A 19121-nucleotide genomic window follows, 5' to 3' on the forward strand; every position below is an offset into this window, starting at 1 on the left:
GCCTGCCGGACGCTCACTCTGCAGGTGAGGAGACAGGAGGTCCTGTGATGCCGGCACTTGTCCCCAGCAGGGACCCTGACCAGGCCCTGCCCCCCTGCCCCCACCTCCTCCCCGCGCACAGGCCCCAGCCAGGATGCAGAGGCCAGGACACCAGGAGAGCCTGTTTTTGTTTTTACTGGAGGCTCAGGTGGCACATGACAGTTCATAGAATGGCTTCCGAGGTAGGGGGTCGAGGGAAACAAAAAATAAACTGGGGTGGGAAAGAAAAACAACCCGGAGAAGGTAAGAGCTGGCTGGTTCCTTCTCAGCCCGATTTAGGGGAGGGAGTCGACGCCTCTGAAAATAAGGATGGATCCCTTCCTTCAACCCTTGGTAGGGGAGAGGGGAAGAACGCAAAAGGCTGTAGCTTTGGCTCTCCTGAGTCTCAGGGAAAAGGGAAAAGCCGATGTTTTCATGTCATGAATTATGGGAAATGGGGGAGGGGTGCTGGGTAGGGTACAAGTCAGTTGGAAAAACTGGCAGATACCTGAGAGAGAGAGAGAGAGAGAAATCATGAATGGCAGCCACTTATCATCTCGCCCCAGTCCCCCGCCTTGGCCACCTTCCCTGAGTGGAGCAGCCACTCACCAGATGGTGGCTGGGTGTCCTGAGTTGGAATCACTCCAGCATGGTGGGGGGGGGATCCCCACTGTTGATGGGGGCTGAGGTCTAGAGAGAACAGCAGTGGCCAGTTGAGACCGTCTTGTTCTTTAGAGCCCCCAACTCCAACCTTCTCATTCCTCCCCCCAGCCCCTTCCCCTAAATCACATCCACAAGCTGGTGGTGGCCCCAGGGAGGTCTGCAGGGGGTGACAGGAGCCTGAGGAGAGCACCAGGCAGGGTGGGCCCAGCAGGCTCCCTACACAGGGTGAGAGCAGAGTGGGGGAGGGGAGGCACCAAGGGATAGAGAAGGAGGGGAAGGAGAGGAAGAAGGGGACAGGGGTTGGTCCCAGCCTTTTTGCATCCCACCCCCTGGATCAGGTCTCCCAGTCCTCACCTCTGGGGCTGAGGGCTGCCGGGGGCCAGGGGGCTGCTGCCGTCGCCGCTGGAAGTAGGGGCGGTTTCGTGGGCGCTGGGGCTCAGGCCGGGAGCCGTCAGTGGGGCCTTGGCTGGGCTTGGTCTCACCATCCCCACCTTCTGTGGTAGGCTGCTGGGGTGGCCTCGGGCGGAAGGGCCTAGGAGAGAAACAGGGAGCCTGAGATGCCAGGGACCCCAGGGCAGACCACCCCCCTTCTCCCCCCACCAGAACTGCTAGGCTTCCTCTTCCCACGTCCAGCCCCGTGGGCAACTGCCTCTCTGGGGAACACCTCAGCCACAAAGAGATTTAACTCTTCCCTCCCCATCCCCCTGCCCCTTGCCTGTGGGCTGCAGGCTAGGTAGAGAAGACAGAGGCCCAGACAGGAACTCTTACCTGCGATATCTTGGCCGGAATCTGGGTGGGGGCACCCGCTCGTCTCCCTGTTGTTGGTCTCCCTCCAACGGGGCTGTGTCTTTGGGCTCCACCCCATTAGTGCCCTGAGAGCAGAAAGGCATGGGTGGGCTGTGGGAGCCAGAGCCAGGTTCTCTCTCCACTGCCCTCCCAAGCCACCCTCACCAACTCCCACTCCTTTTCCAGAATGTGGCAACTGCCCGCACCCCCGCGCTCCTGCCTCCCCTCACCTCTATCGGCTGCTGCTGGTTGGGGGGCCGCGGGCCTCGCACAAACCGCCGTCGGTAGAAGAAGGGTGGTGGGCGCCGCCGCCTGGGCCGCTGCCCGGAGTCTTCGGCCCGCTCTCCTTCACTGCCGGGCTCTGTCCCGCCGGAGGGCACCTCTGCCACCATGGGTGGCGGGGCAGCTGGGCGAGGCCGGGGGATGAAGCGGCGGAACCTGCGTCGATTGGGGGCGTAGCGGCTGCCCTTCACCGGCACCCCCCCGGGCCCAGTTACATTAGCAGCTTCTGCACCCTGGGAAGGCAGAGAGGGGACAGTCAGGGCTCTGCCAGCAGCAGAGGCACCGCACCCGCGGCTCCAGCTTCCTCAGCCCCCCAGCTTCTGCTTCTCCCTGCTCTCCCTGGGGAGGAGCACCTTGTGCCTCTGAAGCACCTGCCACGTCCCCGGGTGGTCGGCCTGGGGCTAGGGGAGGACAAAGAGCCGGCGGCAAGTGGCCACCTTTTACTCCTCGAGGAACAGGGCCCCTTGCGGAGAGCAGACACAGAAGCGCTCAGTGGTCCAGAGAGAAGCAGCCTGGACGCTGCTGCCTAGTGACAGGGACACGTCCCTCGCAGCAGCCCCAGGGTTAAGGAAGACGACATCTGGGTGCCGGGACGCAGTCCCATTCCCGCAGTCAGAGGCCAGAGGCAGAGCTGGCCCCAGGAGAGCCAGAGCCTGGGCTGACCCCCAGCTCACCCTGCCCCAAGCCTGGCCTGGGCTGACCCCCAGCTCACCCTGCCCCAAGCCTGGCCAACTCTACCCCCCAGCAGCCCCCAAACCTTCTCTCCTTCCACGACATCGAACTCCACAGTCTCCCCATCTCCAACGCTGCGCAGAAACTTCCTGGGGTTGTTTCTTTTAATAGCTGTCTGATGGGGGAAAGGCCACGAGAAAGGTGAGGGTGACGGGACCACGCCTCTCACCCCCGCTGCTCCGCCAGCCCACTTGTTTCTCTTCCGCATTTTACTTGGGGGGCTGCGGCTAGAAGTCTGAGCAAGAAGGTGGTCGTCAAAGTGGGGGGGGGGAGAGTCCTACACTAGGGGCCTCAAAGCCAGAGCAGTGAAGGTGAAGTTACCATGGTCCTGGGACAGGGACCACTCCCGCCCCGCCTCTTCCCCCTCAAGGGACTTCAACAGGGAGGGGAGCAGAGGGAGCGGAGACAGCGTGGATTGCGGAGTGGGTGAAAGGCGCTGTGCTTCTTACCTCAGTCCCACTGAGTGCGCTTGGTTCTCAAACGGCAGCGTGCATCAGAATCACCTGCAGAGCTCCTTAGGACAGGCTGCGGGGCCCAGCCCCGGAGCGGCTGATTCAGGGGGCCTGGGCCGGGCGCCAGGTGATGCTGCTGCCGCTGCCGGCGCAGGGAGCACACTTTGAGAACCACTGCACCCAGGGGTCGCTAGCCTGAGTCCTTCATGTGCTCCCAGGTCCCAGTAGGTGGTGAGTGTGCCAAGCCCAGAGGGCAAGCACAACCCCGCACAAGTGGGGCTAATGACCGTTGATACAGGCACCTGAGGCAGAGGGGAGGGGAGCTAGTTCCTGGTGGCCAGGCTGTGGTGAGCTCAGAGCCAGAGAAACGTGCTAGCGTGTGCTGCCCCGAACCGCAGCCGGGCCTTCAGAGAGAGCAGGTGCCGCTCAGAAAGGCGAGCTAGCTCTTACCTGGTGAACAAAGACATCCTCCTTGGTGTCATTCCTGCAGAACAGGATGGGCGGTTAAGGGGTGGCTTTGGCTCAGCCCCACGGGGGCTCCCTAGCGGCCCGCTCCTCCCAGCATTCCACTGGGTCCCCAGAGCTGGCATAGAGAAGTACCCGGAAAGCCCAGCAATAGCGTGAACTTGAGGAGAGGCAAAGGCACCTTGAAGGAGCCGGGACAGCTCCTTTTCCCTGGGCCACCTTAGAACCTGCTAGTGCTGGGTCTAACTGTCCCTGGCCAACACCCCTGTGTGTGTGTGGGGGGGGGGAATTCCGCTGTCTCCTTCCTTCCACACTCCAGGAGGCAGAGAGTGGGGACAGGACCAGAGGTGCAGGACAAGTCAGAAGGGGACAGAGCGTCAGGAGCTTGCTCTCCGCAGCCACAGAACCTCACTCTTCCCCTCAGCCTGGAGGTGCAGCTCAGGGTCGGGCTCCTCCACACAGAAGAGCCAGTGGGGAAGACACTGGGAAAGTCACCCCTCGCTTATTCATCACCCTGCTTTACCCTAGAGCCGCTGTGGGTGCAGGAGGGGCTCCAGCCCAGGGGCGGCCATTCCACAGTTAGAGACCCCTCCCCAGAACAAATGTCCTCGCCCTAAAGCACTTGGATCTACACAAAGGTCAGCCTGCTATCCCAGGAGGACTGGGCCAGGCAGGGAGCCCGGGCTCCGCTCAGAATCCACCACCACAGCCTCTCCCCGTCCTGGGAGGGGTGGGGCCTCGCCTTCCTACCCCTACCCTCCTCCGGGCCTCAGGCAGTCCCAGCAGGTGGGGGATTCAAATGAGCCACAGCCTTTAAAGGAGAGGAGTGGAGTGTGGCCCTAGACCGGAAGTCAGTGAGGAGGAGTCCTGGATGTGTAGCCGGGAGGCACAGAGAGCCCTGAACATTCTGCCCCGGCACACTACAAGTCATGAGGCAATTCCAGAAGACAGAAAAGCTGGGAGGGCAGAGCCAGGTTTGCCAAGTTCCCGGATCATTAATCATCCGCTGCCCTCCAAGACGTGGAGGCGGCTTCCTCTCGCCACTGAGCGCTAACCGCATCTGTGCTGCGGCTCAACCAGCGGCAGCTGGACACCGCGACCGCGTGCCTTGGCAGGGACAGGGAGGAGGCTGGGAGGGTGTCCTGTCCCACAGGCCACTTCGGAAGGCACCCATGCCACCCCCTCCCTGGGTTCCTTGGATACCTGTTGATGAATCCGTAACCATTCCGGACGTTGAACCATTTGACAGTGCCCAGGACCTGAATTGCTGCCAGGCAGAGATGCAGTGGGGACAGTGAGATGGGGGAAGAGACGGGGCCGGTCTCAACTTTGAGACACTCCAAAGTCTAGCCTTCCTTATTATTATTGCCTGTCAAGCTAACTCGCAAGCCAACCGGGTTTCACGGTGTCTGTCATGCCGGTTCCACCAAATGGACTCACACCAGGGGCCTCAGACCCCTTGCAACTCCGAGGCATGTTCTCTCCACACGCTACAAATCCAGGTCCTTCGTCTGGAACCGGGTACTCACCTGGTCCACCAAGTGTCGGCCTGGGGACATACCCGAGTGTTTCTAGCCCTCCCAGCGTAAGGGTCCCCAGTCACCTGCTTCCCAGGCTCAGAGGTCCACCTAGCACTAACCACAGCCAACTAGGAACCCTGAGGCTTGATTGCCCACCTTAAGGGCTTTGGCTGGACCCGCCGACCCCGCCCTCCCGCCCAGTAGGCGGGGCAGGATTTCCCACCAGGGGAATCCACTTTGGTAGGCAGCTCCCCTCCCAGGGGGTCTTTGGGCCTCCGGGCCCCCCCTCGCCCCCCTCCCCCAGCCCGCCGATTCCTTAGAGCCGCCCTAGCGCGCGCGCCCCCCCCCTCACCCAGCACCGGCTTGTCCGCCTGACTCCGGGCCGGGGGCGCGGGGGTCCCCGAGGCTGCCGTCGCCGGGTTGCCAGGGGTGCGAGGGCCTGGCGCCGAGGGGGTCCCAGCAGCGGGGCCCGAGGCGGCTCCGCCCCCGCCGCCGCCCGCCCCGCCGCCTGCTTTCTGCGGCTCCCCCGCGGGCACCGGTACCACCACCGCTACCACCCCTGCTGCCGTCGCGGGCACTGTCGCCGCGGGGGCCGCTGTCGCCACCGCTGCCGCCTCCGCCTCGCTCATCCCGCCGGGTCCAGTACCGGCCCCCGCCGCCACCACCTCCACCTCCACCTCCGCCGCCGCCACCGCCCCGGCCCCTCCCCCTGGCTCGCGAACCCGCCGCCCCGCTCGGTCCTCGCGCCCCGAGCCTCGCCCGCACGCCGGCAGCGGGCCCCGAACCGAGGCCAATCGCAGCCCGCTGCAGCGGCGCGCGCAGGCCCCGCCTCCTGGCCACCAGCCAATCCTAGCCCAGCAGCCCCCTGGCGCGCACGCCGGCCCCGCCTCCCGGACTTCGCACCGAGGCCGAGGCCTCCGCCCGCCGCCCCGTAAGTACACCTGGGCCCCGCCCCGGCGCCGTCACGTGACAGACCCCGGCCCACCCCATTGGCCGACTGCTCCTTTCCCCTCCCCCCTCCACCCCTTTCCACCGGCCGCGGGAAATCAAACGGGCTGGTGGTGCCCCAACTGCCACCTGGCCTCTGCGCGGAGGGCGGGGCGGGGGGCGCGGCTCCGAGGTTGCCCTGACGACGCGAGGGCAGGCGTCAGTCAGCTGCTTCGGTTCTGTCAGGGAGCCGCGCGGCTCCCCTCCACCCTCAGCACCGACCTTGCCTGCACCCAGGCGGGTGTAGACGCTTTCTCCAGAGAGGATGCACCTGTACACCCCAGGAGCCGCGGAGCCGCGGCCTTTCTCTTTGATTTCGAGACAAAGTTTCCGTGGACGGCACGGCTCTTTGCTGGCTTGTGATACGCGTGTCCATCCGTGCAGCCCAGCGCCCTAACCTGGGTGTTTTCCCCTCCCCGCACACAGTTCCCACGAGCTTCTTCCAGGCAGCCCCAGGTCTGCTGTCCACCGGTTTCAGAGACCTCTGTTGCCCAGTGTCGGCTCCGGGGTCTCGGGCCTTTTCCCTCGTGGCGTGTCCCTTAGGGCGGATCTCTCCAGCTTACACATTACTGCGCATTCTCACATCGTCCCTTGTGTTTCTCGTGGGACTTTTGGGAAAAGGAAATGATCTTGACCGTTTGCGTCGATCTATTCCCTGCACACACACAGTAGGCTGTAAGAACCTCGAAGTGATGCTTGAAGCCCAGGACAATGCCTGGCACAACGCAGGCTCTCACTGGTTAACCCAACTGGGTAGCCCCACTCCACTCGGGCGTGGCCGACGGCTCCCAGGTTTCTGGGCAGCCCAGCAGTCGGCCCGGGAGCCGGGATCTTCCAGAATGACAAGGCTGTGGAAGTCACTCCTCCTGCCGCTGGGACTAGGACAGCCACGGACAGCATGTGTCTCCCCTCCCGACAGCACACGTGCCCCCTCGCGCCGCTCGGATCACCCCACGTGCGTCTCCCCAGGGCCGGAGTCCCCGCCGGGCGCCTGGCGCTCTGCGCAGCCCGCGGCCGTCGCCTCTGCCGGTCCCGGCGCGCCCTCTGCAGGCCGCTCCCGGAGGCCGCGGGTCCCGCTTCGCCTGCAGTCCTGGCGCCGGCTCTTTGGGCCCTTTCAGAGTTGCGGGTTCTGATTTCCAGGGTGCTGGCACAATTCACAGCAAAAGAAAAAAAAATAGGAGAACCAAATGGCAAGGCACGGCGGTAAGGGATGCAGAAACCACACACGTGTGCACTGTGATGGACCCTTTTACCTGGGCCCAACTCTGAGCTCACAGAATTTGGAGAAGTCTGGGGGAAGACGAGGAAAAAACCTCCCAAGTGTGCTGGTGACCGCAACAGGTCACGTGGTAGGTGACCACACACACACACACACACACACACACACACCCGAGCTCAGGGGGGACTGGATAGCTACAGGTTAGAGATGATAAGAAGTTCACAGGAAGGGAGGGGTGAGCCTTTTTGTAATTGGCATTGTGGCTCAGCGTGTTAAACCACTGCTCAGGACAAGGCTTCCCATATGAGCACTGGTTCAAGTCCCGGCTGTACCACTTCTGATCCAGCTCCCTGCTAATGCACCTGGGAAAGCAGCAGATGATGGCCCAAGTGCTTGGGTCCCTGCACCCACGTGGGAGACCCGGATGGAGTTCTAGGCCCCTGGCTTCTGTTGACATTTGGGGAGTGAACCAGCAGATGGGAGATCTGTCTCTCCTCTCTCTTTCTCTGTAACTCTGCCTTTCAAATAAAAAGATAAATCTTTTTTAAAAAAGAAAAAAATTGTTAGGAGCTGACAATTCCTGTATACAACAATTACACACACTCTGATTTTGGGAGAAGAATTCACAGATGCCACCAAGAGATGCAATTGATCACTCTATTCAGTCAAAGGGCTTGTGCATGTAGTTTTCTGCTTGTTCAAATATTTTCAAGTACCATAGATAACAAGGGCTCCAGGGACTCTAGCAAAACATCAGCTTTCTTTCACACTTACTCCCTTTCCATTTAATTCTCTCACCTGTCTGACTTGTTCATTACTGAAAAACTTAAACAGAAGCCCTATTTGCTATTTTTTAAACATATTTATTTATTTATTTATTTGAAAGGCAGAGTGACCAAGAGAGGGAGGGAGAGTCCCTGGTTCACTCCCCAAACGGCTGCAACAGCTGGGGCTGAGCCAGGCCAAAGCCAGGAGCCAGGTATTCTATACGGATCTCCCACGTGGGTGGCAGGGACCCAAGCACTTGAGCCATTGTCCTCTGCTTGCCAGGCACATTAGTTAGCAAGGAGCTGGATTAGAAACACAGCGGCCCAGTCTCAAACTGGCACTCCAATATGAGATGAAGGTATTGCAGGCTGTGGTTTAACCTGCTGCATCCCAACACCTGCTCCATCCATCGGCTGGTTCACTTCCCCAAATGCCTGCAATCGCCAGACTTGGGCCAGGCCAAAGCAGGGAGCCAGCTACTCACTCCAGGTCTCCCACGTGGCTGGAAGGGACTCACCACTTAAGCTATCACTGCCAGCACCTGGAGTCTGGGGGAAGCTGGACTCAGGAGGGGGAGCTGGGCATTGAACCTAGGTACTCAGATGTGGTGTGTGGACCTCCCAGCCACTAAAGCCAGTGCCTCCCCTCCCCCCGCCGTGATTTTAACACAGACTTTCCTGAAAGTAGTCTTTTTTTTAATATTTACTTATTTATTTTAAGATTTATTTTATTTATTTGAAAGAGTTACAGAGAGGGGTAGAGACAGAGAGAGAGGAGAGGCAGAGAGAGATCTTCCATCTGCTGGTTCACTCCCCAGATGGCCATAACGGTCAGAGCTGTGCCGATATAAAGCCAGGAGCCAGGGGCTTTTTCCAGGTCTCCCACACAGATGCAGGGGCCCAAGGACTTGGGCCATCTTCTACTGCTTTCCCAGGCTATAGCAGAGAACTGGATCGGAAGAGGAGCAGCCAGGACTAGAACTGGCACCCATATGGGATGCTGGTGCTTCAGGCCAGGGCATTAACCGGCTGTGCCACAGCACCGGCCCCTGAAAGCACTCTTATGTGATCTTTACCGCCTCACTTTTCTTTCACACCCCACCAGCCCTATCTGGTTCCTGTCTCTGCTGCATTTCCACTACAGACTCTCCCAGTAGTGGCCACGGCCTGTCTCAATGGCTTCAGGCTCTCTCGTGACACTCAGGGAAGTGCTGTGGCCACAGCTTCCATGGCCCGGCCTCCCCTCTCCACTCCTACTGCTCCTTTGGTGGTTTTTCTCTTCCACCACCCCCAGTATTTGCAAGGTCATGTTCTCCTGCCGCTGCTTTCTGTAGTTCAATTTTATCCATTCCCCTGGCTTCAGTGACCACTTTCTATTTTTAATTTTTTATTTATCTAAAAAGCAGAGAGAAAGAGAGAGAGAGAGAGAGAGAGATCTCCCACCTGCTGGCTCACTCCCCAAATGCCTGGTACAGCCAGCCAGGGCTGAGCCAAACAGAAGCCAGAAGCCTGGAACTCAATCCGGATCTCTTACGTGGGTGGCAGGGACCCAAATTCTTGACCCACCACCTGCTGCCTCCCAGGGTGTACATTAGCAGGAAGCTGGAATCAGGAGCAGAGCCAAGGCTAACCTAGGCACTGAGCATGAGATGCGGGTGTCCCAAGGAGTGTCTGAATTGCCTGTCCGGTGACCACTCCCTGATGGCTCCCAATCCTGTATCTCCAGACCTTCGTCCCTCCCATCTTCTTCCAACCAGACTCTAACCAAGCGCCCCACTGGTTTCTGAACCTTCACAAACCCAAGACCTCCCTCCCATGCCTCTCTGCACTGCACGACATCATCGCCGCTCACCCGCCTTCATCCGTGAGTACCCACTCCTCGTTGTGGACCAGCCTCCCCAGATGTCCAGGCCTGGCACTGCAAGACTCAAGATTTGTGGTGTTACCTTGAGGTAATATTTGAAAGACTTAAAAGATGATGTCGCCTCTGGCTGCTGGTATGAGGGCACTTCAAAAAGCTCACGGGAAATGAAATGTAAAGGTAGTTTTTTTTTTTTTTAATGTATTCATTTTGAAAGCCAGAGTTACAGAGAGAGAGGACCAGAGTCTTCCATGCACTGGTTTGTTCCTCAAATGGCCACAGCAGCCACAGCAGGGTCAGGCTGAAGCCAAGAGCCAGGATTTATCTGCGTCTACCATGCTGGTGGCAGAGGCCCAAACACTTGGGTCATCTTTCACTGCTTTTCCCAGGCCTTTAAGCAGGGAGCTGAATGGGAAGTGGAGCAGCCAAGACGTGGACCAGTGCCCATGTGCCATGCTGGCATGGCAGCTCAACCCATGAGCTATGAGCTATGCCTATGAGGGGGTCTTCAAAAGTTCATGGGAAATACTTTTAGGAAAAAAATATGCATAAATTTTTAAGTATTTATCTATTTATTTACTTATAAAAATTTATTTGAAAGAGTTACAGAGAGAGGTAGAGACAGAGAATGACAGAGGTCTTCCATCTGCTGGTTCACTCCCCAAATGGCTGCAATGGCTGGAGCCGAGCCAATCTGATCTGAAGTCAGGAGCCAGGAGCTGGATCAGAAGAGGAGCAGCCGAGACTTGAACCGGCACCCATATGGGATGCCAGCACTTCAGGCCAAGGCTTTAACCCACTGCACCATAGTGCCGGCTCTGTATTTATCTTATAGACAGAGAAATGGGGAGAGACAGAGAGACAAAGACAGAATTTCCAACTGCTGGTTCACTCCCCAAAAGCTTTTGACAGCTAGGACTGGGTCAAGTTGAAGCCAGGATCCAGGAGCTCCAGGCAGGTCTCCCACACGGGTGCAGCTGTGTGGGAGTACCTAAGTACTTGGGTGCTTGGGCCATCCTCCGCTGCTTCCCCAGGCGCCTTAACAGGGAGCTGAGTGGAAGCTGAGCAGCCAGGACTGGAACCAGCACTGCGACACGGGATACTGACTCAGGTTAACCTGCTGTGCCACAACGCCGGGCCGCTCGAAAACACTCGGCACAGAAGTAAACTTACCTTTAAGTACCTCCCACTTCCAGCACCCTTTCCCTCCAGCTTTCTTGTTGCGGCTCAAATCAGTTACCTCTTCTCACTTCTAACAACTGCTCTTAGTTCTCACCTGCCACGACAGCGCCACACCTGCAGCCCCGTCTCCTGCTCTCCGCCCAGTCCTCTGCCGCTCTGACCTCTGTCGGCTCTTGGCAGCCTCGGCCAGCACTCGGCCAAATCCCTGACCTTTCGCCACCCCACCTCCCGGCCCCTCTGCTGTATCTGGTGTCATCACTGGCCGCCTCCTTCTCGTCTCATCCTTCTCCCCGGTAGTCATCGCAAGAACCAACATTTGCTGGGCACTCACTGTGTGCCACATGCCATGCTAAGTCCTCGAGATGCGGCAGGCCCTTTCGTCCCCACAACAACCCCATGAGGTAGATTCTATTAAAATCACCCCCATTTTACAGAGAAGGAAACTGAGGTATAATGGAAGTAACCTACAAGGCCTCAAGTCACACAGTTGGGACCAAGTCAAGCTGGGATTCACAGAGAGAGAGAGAGAGAGAGAGAGAGAGAGAGATCTTTTATCTGTTGGTTCACCCCCGAAATGGCCACAACAGTCAGGGCCGGACTAGGCTGATGCCAGAAGCCAGAAACTCCATCTGAGTTTTCAGTGTGAGAGTCAGGGACCCAGGTACATGAGCCATCACCTGCTGCCTCCCAGGGTGTGCATTAGCAGGAAGCTGAACGCAGAGGCGGGAACCAGAAATCAAACAGAGGTACTGCAATGTGGGTGCTGGCACCTACACTCATCTTACTCTCTGGGCCAATTGCCCACGCTGGCACCTAAGGTTTTAGCTTGAAGCACTGTTGGTGGATGATGGTGATGATGTGATTTATTCCAGTGAGAAAACCCTAGAAGAGGATTGCAGTCAGGAGCTTGGTTTGGGGCTTGCTTGAAATATCCAAGAGAGCTCCAGCCGACATGGAGCTGTGAGCCTGCAGCTCAGGAGAAAAGCTGGGGCAGGAGGCAGAACGCAGACGGTGTTTGGAAGCCCTAGGACGGGCTGAGAGGAGGAGCTGGGTCCCCGAGAGGCTGAGTGACCGCATGGAGGAAGCAGTGGCCCAGGAGGAACAGGACAGCACGTGTATTGGGGGAGCACAGGTGGCCCACAGAACAACTAGGAGAGCTGGGTGGGAGCCAAGCTCCAGCAGGCCTTGAACCAGGTGGAAGCTGCCCTGGGTGGCCCCTACATGGGAGTGTCTCGGTGGAATCGAATCGTCCCAGAGTACTGAAACCACAGGCTGGATCCAGCGGGCAGGGAGGGTGGACAGGCAGCTCTTCGGGGCCTCTCAGATTGAGCTCTGCTCTGCACAGCTCAGTCTGGGCGCCCTGGGATGGACGGCTCAGAGGACCCGTGCAGCTGACTTGGAGGAATGCCTCTTCCTTCGGGCTTGGCAAGAGGATAGATGCCCTCTTCTCTAAGGAACTCTGGGCCGCCCGCAGGAGGAATCCTCCATCTAGTCCGAGTTCTCTCTGAGGCTGTGGGAGTGAGGATTCAGTGAGTCCTGCAGGCGCAGAGCTGTCCGTCCCCATTTCTTTCTTTTTACAGGCAGAGTGGACAGTGAGGGAGAGAGAGACAGAGAGAAAGGTCTTCCTTTACCATTGGTTCACCCTCCAATGGCCGCTGTGGCCAGCGCACCGCACTGATCCGATGGCAGGAGCCAGGTGCTTCTCCTGGTCTCCCACGCGGGTGCAGGGCCCAAGGACCTGGGCCATCCTCCACTGCACTCCCGGGCCACAGCAGAGAGCTGGCCTGGAAGAGGAGCAATCCGGCGCCCTGACCGGGACTAGAACCCGGTGTGCCAGCGCCCCAGGCAGAGGATTAGCCTATTGAGCCGAGGTGCTGGTCTCATCCCCATTTCTCTTTAAAGGCCACATTTAAGGCGACAGTGCCAGGAAGACTGGGAGGCAAGCATGGGGGCGGGTCGCAGGCCTTCCTCCCGGCTGGCCAGTCAGGGCAGGCTGGCATCGGAAGTGTGCCCAGTGGAATGTCAAACTCACACCTTGCTGTTTCACAACCCCCCTCCTCCTTGATTCCTTCCCAGCACCTGGTAGTTCCTTCTCTCTGATTGTTTCTGCCCGCCCCTCCCCCCCCCCGCCTCCATTCTATAGACAGAGCCAATACTTGCCAGACTGGGAGGAAGGTACTAGGATGCAAAACCCGCCGTCCAGGGGCTGCGACCTGGTGGGGGAGGCAGCAGGCGTGTCTAGAGGACAGAGGCTGGGAGGGACGGGCGTGGGGGCCGCGAGGCAGCCTGGGTGTACAAGGGGTGGCATCAGTGGCAGGCAAAGCCAGACCTTGGTTCTGAAAGGCCCCTGAGAGTGAGCCGAAGAGGGAGTAGGCAAGAATGGCACTATGAGCAAGCACGTGACTTGGGCAGGTGCAAGGGCCTGGGGCTCAGGACGCAATACCCAGTGCGTGGATCCTCCGGCTCCCCTGGAGCTGGAGATGAGAGCGGTCAGATCCTGACTCTGGCTCATTCACCCAAAGCCTGTCCTGCCCTTTGGCTCTTTCCTCTCTGAATGTGGACCTTATCTGCCTTTCCATGGATGCAGACCAGCCCACAGGGGTCGAGCAGCTAGTGCTTCAGTAACCCTCATCAGTCCCAGACCCTGCTGTCCCGAGTCCTCCCTCACTGGAGAGCTGCCAGCCTTCAAGCCTGGGTGTGGTCTGCTGGTGCTAACAGCCACTCCTCTGCAGTTGCCTGGCTGCCTCTTAATCTCCCCTGCGGGGCTGCAGGGCTTGGCCGGGTGCAAACCCCAGTCACCAGTGAGGAGCGAATGAGTGAGCAAAGGAGCAGGGGCCCAGCACAGCCCTTTGTCCACTGGCTCATTGTGCTGCTTTCCTCTGTGACCCGGGGCCCCCATCTGTTCCCAGGCCTGTGCCCTACTAACTTGGTCTAGTTTCTAAGGAACCTTCTGAGTTCCCAGGTCCAGCAAGGCCTCTGGGAGTGAAGGAAGAACTTTCTGGAAGCTTTCTCTGCTGATCTCATGTTTCCCCACCTCCACCCTCTTTCCCTTCCTTTCCTGGAAGGGAGGTCAAAATCACAAAAGATCTCTCAGGCATCTGGGCGTGCCTCCTCCTCTGATACCAGCCACCACACATAAGCTTATCACTATCACTCACTAAGGGTAGACCCCTGATAGCAGCATAGGGACCAAAATTATACATTTGTTTCGTGTTTGCCTATCCACACCCCCAGCCTTGCTGAACGCCTCACACAATGAATGAATGAATGAATGAATGCATTCAAGATGTCTGCCATCATCCGAGCCCTGAGACGAGGTCCAGGAGCTGCCTGACTGCCTTTCCTCAAGTCCATTTGCTGTGTTTCATGTTTATGAAAGCCCTTGCACATGGAAGGAACAGTCTCCCTAATGAGAATACATTTGTTTTTAATTTTTAAAAATTTACTTATTTGAATGGCGGAGTTACAGAGAGGCAGAGACAGAGAGAGAGAGAGAGATTGATCCTTCGTCTGCTAATTCACTCCCCAAATGGCCGCAATAGCCAGAGCTGGGCTGATCCGAAGCCAGGAGCTTCTTCCTGGTCTCCCACGTGGGCGTGGGGGCCTAAGGACTTGGGCCATCTTCCACTGCTTTCCCAGGCCACAGCAGAGCTGGATTGGAAGTGGAGCAGCCGGGACTCAAACTGGCACCCATACGGGATGCTGGAGCCGCAGACGGAGGCTTAACTTACACCACAGTGCCAGCCCCCAGAATTCTTTTACTGGTATAAAAATGCTCCTTTTTAATTTTTTAAAGATTTATTTATTTATTTGAAAGTCAGAGTTACACAGAGAGAGGAGAGGCAGAGAGAGAGAGAGAGAGAGAGAGAGAGAGAGAGAGAGGTGTTCCATCCGATGGTTCACTCCCCAGATGGCCGCAACAATCAGGGTTACACCGATCCAAAGTCAGGAGCCAGGAATTTCTTCTGGGTCTCCTACACGGGTGCAGGGGCCCAAGGACTTGGGCCATCTTCTACTGCTTTCTCAGGCCATAGCAGAGAGCTGGATTGGAAGAGGAACAGCCGGAACTAGAACCAGGGCCCATATGGGATGCCGGCACTTCAGACCAGGGTGTTAACCCGCTGTGCCATAGCGCTGGTCCCCCTTTTTAATTTTTTTAAAGATTTATTTATTTATTTGAAAGTCAGAGTTACACAGAGAGAGAAGAGGCAGAGCGAGAGAGAGGTCTTCCATCCTCTGGTTCACTCCCCAGATGGCTGCAACAGCTGGAGCTGTGCCGATCCGAAGCCAGGAGCCAGGAGCTTCCTCCAGGTCTCCCACATGGGTGCAGGAGCCCAAGGACTTGGGCCATCTTCTACTGCTTTCCCAGGCCACAGCAGAGAGCTGGATGGGAAGTGGAGCAGCCAGGACTAGAACCAGCACCCATATGGGATGCCGGTGCTTCAGGCCAGGGCTTTAATCTGCTGCACCACAGTTCCGGCCCCAATGCTCCTGTTTTTAAAAACTGGAGTCCTTCCCTTCCAGGTGAGAGAAGAGGTCCTGGCTGCTCCCCCAGGCCTGCCCCTCCTTCCCAAGCCCAGCTTCGCTGTGGGACTGAAGGTGCGTGCCCACCAACCCTGAGCAGGCGTCCCGAGGATCCAGGAATCCCAGAATCTTAGGAGAATTTCTCCATTCCTGAGTGACTGCATGTGTCTGCAGGGATGGCGGGATTAGGCCACTGTGTGCTCCAGCCACACTGACTGACTGAAGGCACCTTGGACCTGCCCTTTGCATCTTCCTCCTCTGTTAACCACTGAGTTCCATGAAGCAGATCTCCAAAATGCCTCTACTTGTCCCCCTCCCCGCCTCACCCACCACTGCTCTGATCCAGGCCTTCACTCTGGCTCACAGCGGCTGCCACCAGACAGCCCTTGCTGCTCTTCTGCTTCCAGTCTGGTTCTTTATTTATTTATTTTTTTTAGATTTGTATTATTTATTTGAAAGGCAGAGCAAAGAAGAGAGAGAAAAAGGTCTTCCATCTGCTGGTTCACTCCCAAATGGCCACCACAGTCAGGGGTAGGCCAGGCTGAAGCCCAGAGCCCAGAACTCCATCCAGGTCTCCCATGTAGACAGCAGGGGCCCAGGGACTTGGGCTATCTTCAGTGTGTTCCCAGGTGCATTAGCGGGGAGCTAGATCAAGTGGAGCAGCTGAGACTTGAACCGGTGCTCCTGGATGGGATGCCAGCTGTCAGCATCAGATGCAGTGGCTTAACCCTCCTGCGCCACAGCGCTGACCCTTTGGATTCTATTTTTTTTTAAAGATTTATTTTATTTATTTGTAATACAGAGTTACAGAAATAGGTAGAGACAGAGGTTTAATAATATTTATTATTAAATAAATATTTTAAAAATACATACAACTGATTTTTAAGTAAATTTATTAATTCCATTTTCTGCAAATATTTATATTTTTATCTTTTTTAAATATTTATTTTATTTATTTGAAATACAGAATTACAGAAATAGGTAGAGACAGAGAGGTCTTCCATCCAATGGTTCACTCCCCAGATGGCCACAATGGCCGGAGCTGTGCCAATCGAGAGCCAGGAGCCAGGGGCTTCTTCCAGATCTCCCATGTGGGTGCAGGGACCTAAGGATTTGGGCCATCTTCCACTGCATTCCCAGGTCATAGCAGAGAGCTGGATTGGAAGAGGAGCAGCCAGGACTAGAACCAGCACCCACATGGGATGTCAGGCGCTTCAGGCCAGGGCTTTAACCTACTGCACCATGGGGTCGGCCCCACAAATATTTATTTCTTTAACAGGCAGAAAGACAGAGATAGATCTCCCTTGACTGTTTCATGCCTCAGTGTCTACAACATTCAGGGTTGGGCTGGGCTGAACCAGGAGCCAGGAACTCAATCTGTGTCTCCCACATCAGTGGCAGGGACCCAAGTACCTGAGCCATCACCTACTGCCTCCCATGGCACACATTAGCAGGAAGCCGAGTAAGAAATGGAGCCAGGACTCAAACTAGTTGCAAAGTATCCGGTGCATAACAAATCTTCCCAGGCAGACGAATCAATTAATTCACAGGCTTTTATTGGAGTTCCACTCGTGGGCGAGGTTCCCCGGTCCCAACAGAGCAACAGAGCAACAGAGCGGGGGTGGGGTGGGGGGAAGGGGAGTCGCGCGTCAGAGGTTGGGAGGGCTCCTTTTATAGACTCAGGGCATGGGGGTTAAAGGTTGAGGCGGGTCTGATCCTCATTGGTTGACCTTCAGGCACCCGCGGGGACCTGGACAAGGACTTTTCTTCCCTGCAAGTACAGGTAGGAACTTTCCATTCCCGGAAGTGCAGGCCTTCCTTCCGTGCGGATCCCAAAGCTACCACTAGCTGCTTATCTATGGGCTGTAGGTGTCCCAAGGGCATCTTAACTGATCTTGTTAGAGCTTGTCAGGAGCTTGTCAGTCCCTTCCACATCACTGCTTTCCATCCACAACCTTTCACTGGTACCTCCCAAAGAACTGTACTATTATTGCAATTCTTCCATAAATCTAAAATGATTTCAAAATAAAATGTTTCTTAAAATCTACCAAAACAAAACTAGACTCAACTGTCAAACCTCCTTCTCATGTGAATATGGATGTCCGGTGAATGTTACCCTGTCAGAAGAAATGAGGAAGTCATGAATGAAATGAATTAAGCCTGCCAGTACAAATACATCATCGAAAGCCATTGAGAAACTACTGAAGGGCAGCTGACGTTTTTTTCAAGAATGATCCAGCTCTCTGCTACAGCCTGGGAAAGCAGCAGAAGATGGCGCGTGGGAGACCAGGTAGAAGCTCCTGGCTTCGGATTAGCGCAGCTCCAGCTGTTTGCAGCCAATTGGGGAGTGAACCAGAGATGGAAGACCTCTTTCTCTGCCTCTCCTTCTCTGTGTAACTCAAACAAATCTAAAAAAAAAAAAAAAAAAAAAAAAAAGACATCCTAAATATGAAAAAGGAAGGATATATTCCTTAAGAAAAAAAAAAAAAGAAAAAGAAAAGGCGGCCAAAGAATGGGTCTCAGTAGCTTTTTAGTCTTGAACTAATATTCTAGGATTATTAATTCAGGATCTTGATTTATTAATATCTTTGAATTTTTCTTGAAGGGAAGACAGGCTGTTTTCCCACTGAATACAACTGTATCATGCTCTTTTTTGTTGCTGTTAAAGATTTATTTGTTTATTTGAAAGTCAGAGTTACACAGGGAAAAGAAAAGGCAGAGAGAGAGAGAGAGAGAGAGAGAGAGATCTTTCATCCACTGGTTCACTCCAAATTGGCTGCAAACAGCTGGAGCTGTGCCTATCTGAAGCCAGGAGCCAGGAGCCTCTTCCGGGTCTCTCATTTGGGTGCAGGGGCCCTAGGACTTGGGCCACCTTCTACTGCTTTCCCAGGCGCTAGCAGAGAGCTGGATCAGAAGTGGAGCAGCCGGGACATGAACTGACGCCCATATCGATGACAGCGCTACACCACAGCACCGGCCTCTATGGAGCTAGTCATGAAGATGGTGCAGCTAATTCCCATGCCTTACTCCAGACTCCTAGACTGGGTTTGTCTTTCCATTTAGCCAACAATTGCCCTTGGTCATTCCAATTCACTTATAAATGAGCTGACATTACCATTTATTTGTCATTCCTATATCTATTGTGAGTCTGATTATTTAAAAGCAGGCATACATTTTTTCAATATTAAACCAGGGGCCAGCACTGTGTGTGGCATAGCAGGTAAAGCCACTGCCTGCAGTGCAGGCATCCTATACAGGCACTGGTTTGAGTCCCAGCTGCTCCACTTCCGATCCAGCTCTCTCCTATGGCCTGGGAAAGCAGTAAAAGATGATTCAAGTTCATGGGCCCCTGCACCCGCGTGGGAGACCTGGCAGTGGCATTCAGCGCATTCACAACCTCCATCTAGTTCCAAAACGTTTTGACTTGAGTCTAATATAAAACCTCATACCCGGGCTGGCACTGTGGTGGGTTAAGTCTGCTTGCAGTGCTGGCATCCCATGTGGGAGCAGGTTCAAATCCCAGCTGCTCCACTTCCAATCTAGCTTTCTGCTAATGTGCTTGGTAAAAAAAACATTAAGTTGATACTCATGGCATACCAAGCATTTGCTAGTCACAGTTCTAGGAGCTGGGGACAAAGTGATGAACAAAACAGATAGATTCAT

General features: G+C 56.1%; 1 protein-coding gene and 1 long non-coding RNA gene across 4 annotated transcripts; both read right to left on the reverse strand.

Annotated features, from left to right (window-relative positions):
- Positions 1 to 158: 158 nt before the first annotated feature.
- On the reverse strand, positions 159 to 5595 carry YBX2 (Y-box binding protein 2). Of its 3 annotated transcripts, XM_051825261.3 has the most exons (9): positions 5271 to 5595; positions 4602 to 4665; positions 3384 to 3417; positions 2507 to 2596; positions 1698 to 1982; positions 1450 to 1553; positions 1036 to 1213; positions 628 to 708; positions 159 to 526 (listed from the first exon to the last, which is right to left on the reverse strand). In XM_051825261.3, the coding sequence occupies exons 1-8, from the start codon at positions 5545 to 5547 to the stop codon at positions 658 to 660; spliced, it is 1083 nt and encodes a 360-aa protein (XP_051681221.1). In that variant the 5' UTR covers positions 5548 to 5595; the 3' UTR covers positions 159 to 526; positions 628 to 657. The 3 variants fall into 3 exon arrangements, with proteins under 3 accessions (XP_051681221.1, XP_089174440.1, XP_089174441.1); XM_089318314.1 differs by lacking the exons at positions 3384 to 3417; positions 4602 to 4665; positions 5271 to 5595 and adding an exon at positions 4928 to 5165; XM_089318315.1 differs by lacking the exons at positions 3384 to 3417; positions 4602 to 4665; positions 5271 to 5595 and adding an exon at positions 2803 to 3359.
- A 2986-nt stretch (positions 5596 to 8581) lies between these two features.
- Positions 8582 to 11122, reverse strand: LOC149121234 (uncharacterized). Its single transcript, XR_016224274.1, has 3 exons — positions 11029 to 11122; positions 9744 to 9809; positions 8582 to 8840 (listed from the first exon to the last, which is right to left on the reverse strand). It is a non-coding gene; the product is annotated as an uncharacterized LOC149121234 (long non-coding RNA).
- Positions 11123 to 19121: the final 7999 nt, after the last annotated feature.

This window comes from Oryctolagus cuniculus, chromosome 17, assembly GCF_051225735.1.
Source record: "Oryctolagus cuniculus isolate XC-2025 breed Fujian yellow rabbit chromosome 17, ASM5122573v1, whole genome shotgun sequence".
NCBI lineage: Eukaryota > Metazoa > Chordata > Mammalia > Lagomorpha > Leporidae > Oryctolagus > Oryctolagus cuniculus.

Bases quoted from the DNA above. Each gene is read 5' to 3' on its own strand.
- YBX2 (XM_051825261.3), bottom strand. From the start codon at position 5,547: ATGAGCGAGGCGGAGGCGGCAGCGGTGGCGACAGCGGCCCCCGCGGCG. The intron at 4,666-5,270 runs GTGAGGGGGGGG...TCTGCCTGGCAG, and splicing joins GGCGGACAAGCCGGTGCTGG to CAATTCAGGTCCTGGGCACT. The intron at 3,418-4,601 runs GTATCCAAGGAA...CCTGTTCTGCAG, and splicing joins GGTTACGGATTCATCAACAG to GAATGACACCAAGGAGGATG.